At 34.0% G+C, this 4,194-nt stretch overlaps 1 protein-coding gene across 1 annotated transcript in view; it reads right to left on the bottom strand.

Moving 5' to 3' along the window:
• Nucleotides 1-3,495: 3,495 nt before the first annotated feature.
• The window catches only part of LOC125027341, a 2,510-nt gene continuing 1,811 nt past the window's right edge, over nucleotides 3,496-4,194 (bottom strand). Inside the window, exon 4 of the mRNA XM_047616367.1 lies at nucleotides 3,496-3,742. Within this exon, the coding sequence (XP_047472323.1) occupies nucleotides 3,585-3,742 (158 nt within the window). The 3' untranslated portion in view covers nucleotides 3,496-3,584. The remainder of the gene's footprint in view (nucleotides 3,743-4,194) is intronic.

Raw genomic sequence — 4,194 nt, forward strand, 5'->3', positions numbered from 1 at the left:
TATATATATATATACACACACACACACACATCTACATATATGTAATAGATGCACACAATACATATATATATATAATATATATATATTATATATGTATTATATATATAATACATATAGTATATATATATTATATATATATATATATATATATATATATGCGCGTGTGTGGGTGTTAGCACTATACACAAAATAGATTAATTTAAAAGTAATATAACAGTTCAGATATCCTCCTGTACAGATAGATTAATTGATAGAAAGATATAGAGAGGTGTATGTACATACATACACATACTGCGATAGGGATAAGCATATTACATATTTCTCTTACCACTCTACTCAGATTTTGACTTTCCCCATAATGAGCGGGGGTATAGACATTGCTATGTTCCAGATACATTCCTGCTGTCTTATTTCCCAGGGGTTAAGGGGGGCGGCAGTTGTCCCCTCCCGCCTTTTATTATATATATATATATATATGTATGCAAATACTATATTACGCACTTAAGGGTCTGGTTATAGCTTCAAAATTACCCTAGAATAGCTAATTTTTCTTTATTATTTGTTCGCTTCGCTCGTCACCCCCCCCCCCCCTCCCTCCCAAGAAAAAGCTCAAATGACGCCCCTGCTATCTCCAGGTGGGCAGGCACTTCCCCGACCGTCAACGCCTAAAGAAGTTGTGCCTGACGTAGCATTTATTCTATGTACAGATAGAACGGCTTCAATAGCAAGCATTCAGTAGTGATTTTATATTTACGTGACTCCTGCTTCTCCAAAATACGAAAGATGACATTAGCAAGTTTAAAAGTTTAGTTTGATTCCATTTGTTACAATGGATGTACTTGCTGTGATATACTGTTTCATTTTGCTTCTAAACTATCCCCTATGTGCAAGGAATGACCGGGGTTACCATCCACTGGCGGCTATGGATTCGAACGCAGGTCAGCAAGATTGCTACACGAGATCGCTTCCGCTGCACCACACAGAATTGCAGCGTGGGGAAGTGAGTAGTATCTTATTTGATTTTATAGTTTTGGAATGCGAGGAACAGGAAGAATATAGAAAGATACTGATATAAACGTCTTTTGTTAAATAGTTTCTTGTCTCGAGAGGTCTTACATACAGTATAGAATTTTACTTAAGATTGCTATCCATATATTCCTTAAATGACTCCGTGCCTTTTCTCTCCTTCACGGAGTCTTACATTCCAAATTGAAATGAGGCCATATATGATTTTTAAATATATAGACAGTAGGCAGATGTGCATGAAGAACCAAACAGGTTTTGCTTGTAGCACGAAATCCTGCTTCCTCTTGCGTGTTATGTCTGTTTTCTATATTTCCCCCGCAGATGGCGAGTATTAGGTAACTTCGAGTGCATGCTAAAAGGAAGCGCTTTCACTCCATTGCGCACAGACGCTCCTAAATAAAACAGTTCACCTGTATATTTTCATACTTAGTTATTTAGTTATGGCTAAAAATCATTGATCATGTGCTATAACGACTTGTTAGCACTCTTAGTATAGTTATAACTATCTAACTTGAACATATATAACAAAAATAGTAATTTGAAGCTGCATGTTCGACAATGGGGAAGCATTCAAGATTGGAATGCTATATTAGAAATATACGATATATCGGTTAGTCAGTTGTATGAGGCAAAATACTTTATCGACATGTTTCATATTATTTAATTTTAATGGTTAATACAAATATATGGGCTATGCATCAAAGGCCAAATAGCTTCTAATACGGCAAAATAATATTGAATGTCCTACAGTACGTTATTATACTTTTTAAAAAACGTTTGCTAATCTCACATTTTTCATATATTTTATAATCGCGCAGTTTTTGCGAATATATAGTGTCTTGTGCCTGGAAATTGATAAGAGATCGAGTTCTTGTTAAAAACAAATTTTAAGGTTTCCATACATAAAATTCTACAAAAAGGTCATTCAAGAAATGTGAGCTGTATGTGAGATTTTAAAGAATATTCTTAAAATATGGAGCAGTGTGTCCTTGCTTTCTATTTTTTACACAGCAGTTTGAATAACAAACACTACGTGATATTAGGAAGTTCTTTATTTGATGCTCTTTTTTTGCATTTCAAGCTTTGCTTTAGCCGTTTTTCATCATCTCCCCTATTGTTTATTTTTGTGAACTGGATCTCCGGGTAGGGCTGTCACATGCAAGTGTCAGTGTGGATTATTCTGTAATGATTATATTAACAAAATATGCTTTCTTACTGATGTAAAGTATTTATATGTAACAGTTATATTTTGATTTAAACTCCGAAAAAACAGCAACCAGGTTTTTTCAAGGCAATGTACTCTCTATACTCTTAGATTTCATAATTTTGTTTATATCATTTTGTTTGTATTCTTCACTACCCCATTTGTTCTATATGCAGAATAAGGTCTTCCTTAATAATAACAACGTTAATAATAATACATATATAAATAATAAATATATCAATTAATAAATAGACAAATGAATAAACTTGATGAATCTGTCATGCCTCATAATTATCTCCACAAAATAAAAAAGTAAGGAAAAAAAACGATCAAATTCTGACAATACTTCCATTACGATTTCTTGCAGTGCAGCCTTCACATGTAACTGTTCTCGTAGGTTCTCCCAAGGTATTTAATTAATTAGGTAGCTCTACTTCCATATAGACTGTTGAACCCAATATTGAAACTAGCCTTTTTCCTTAGAGTATTAGAATGGCTGCGTATAGTATGGAACACTTCGTTATAAGAAACAGAAAATTAGAACTTTTGTTTTAATTCTGATTATTATAATAACATCGATTAAACCATACAGCGCACCATCTATCATTGGCTAAATGTTCTGACATCATTTGTGTCTGTCCCTTTTACTCCTTCCAGTCTATGCGATACAGTATAATTGTTTTCTCAATGTTAACAGTAATAAAACAAACAAAAACGAAAAGAACACTATAAGTATTTGCAATAAATTATAAAGTAAAAGCTAAAGGGGCAGGGCTTAGCTCACCAATTACCATAAAGGATTTTAATCGAGACAGAGTGGTGCTCCTGTCTTTAAGTACCTTTAAATTTCCTCACTAAGTTGTGTTTCTTATCAATGATACTTTAGGCTTTCCATTTTCAGCATGAGACGTAAGCATAATTTTTTTTCATAAGTTACTGCTTTTTATTGTAAAAATGAGTTTTTGAGAATGCCGATTTGTATTCCTTTGTATGGAATACCGATCGAAGCTTTAAAGTTTTACATGAATAATAATTATTTGCATTGGCAAATATGCAAATTATTATACACAAACTTTAATATTAGCAAGAAATATGTGCAAGTACTGAATATATTAAATACAGTTAAATGCAGTATTCTCTCTCTCTCTCTCTCTCTCTCTCTTTCTCTCTCTCTCTCTCTCTCTCTCTCTCTCTCTCTCTCTCTCTCTCTCTCTCTCTCTCTCTCTCTCTCTCTCTCTCTCCTCATAGGGCTTTTAACAAAACAGTTTAAGTTCCATTTATTGAAAGACAGTTGAAATACCATCCACATTTTTGTTGCTGTTGATCAATTAAAGATGAAATGACGAGATCCGCTTCAGAAGTGACCTTCATAACCTTCAGAAGTCAGTTTGCTGAATTCTCTTTGAACCTCTTCCTTGTAGTTAAACAGGATGTCTGAGATATGATACACCACAATGCCGTTGGGTAGTACTTCCACATTGTTCACAAGGGCCTCATTCACTTTGGTTTCACCTGTCGGTTTTCAATGATTATGTGAATAAAGACCAGTAACGACTGTTCAGATACATATAAAGGCCTACAGGGATAGAAATAATGTTGCGACTAAAGACAAAGAGGATAATTTCAAGGAAACGAAAAACATGAGACAAAGTGTTAGCAGTGTGTAGTTTCATTTTTTCCTGATAATAGCACTAATTGTGATACTGATAACAATGATATGGATATTATTATCGTTATAATCATTATTGATATTATCACTGTTATTTTTGCCAATACTGCTTTGATATTATTGACGTCATTACTACTGGTGTTACTAATATTTCCATTCTCATATGAATTTGTTCTCAGCTTGTGCCTTGCATGTTCGGGAGTAAAGTGCCCTTTCTGGCTTTAACTTTTGCAATGCTACAGAAACGTGACTGAAGAGCAGCGTGAAGGTGGCGCCAGCATTTTTAATACATGGT

This window comes from Penaeus chinensis, chromosome 7, assembly GCF_019202785.1.
Source record: "Penaeus chinensis breed Huanghai No. 1 chromosome 7, ASM1920278v2, whole genome shotgun sequence".
In the NCBI taxonomy this organism is placed as follows: domain Eukaryota; kingdom Metazoa; phylum Arthropoda; class Malacostraca; order Decapoda; family Penaeidae; genus Penaeus; species Penaeus chinensis.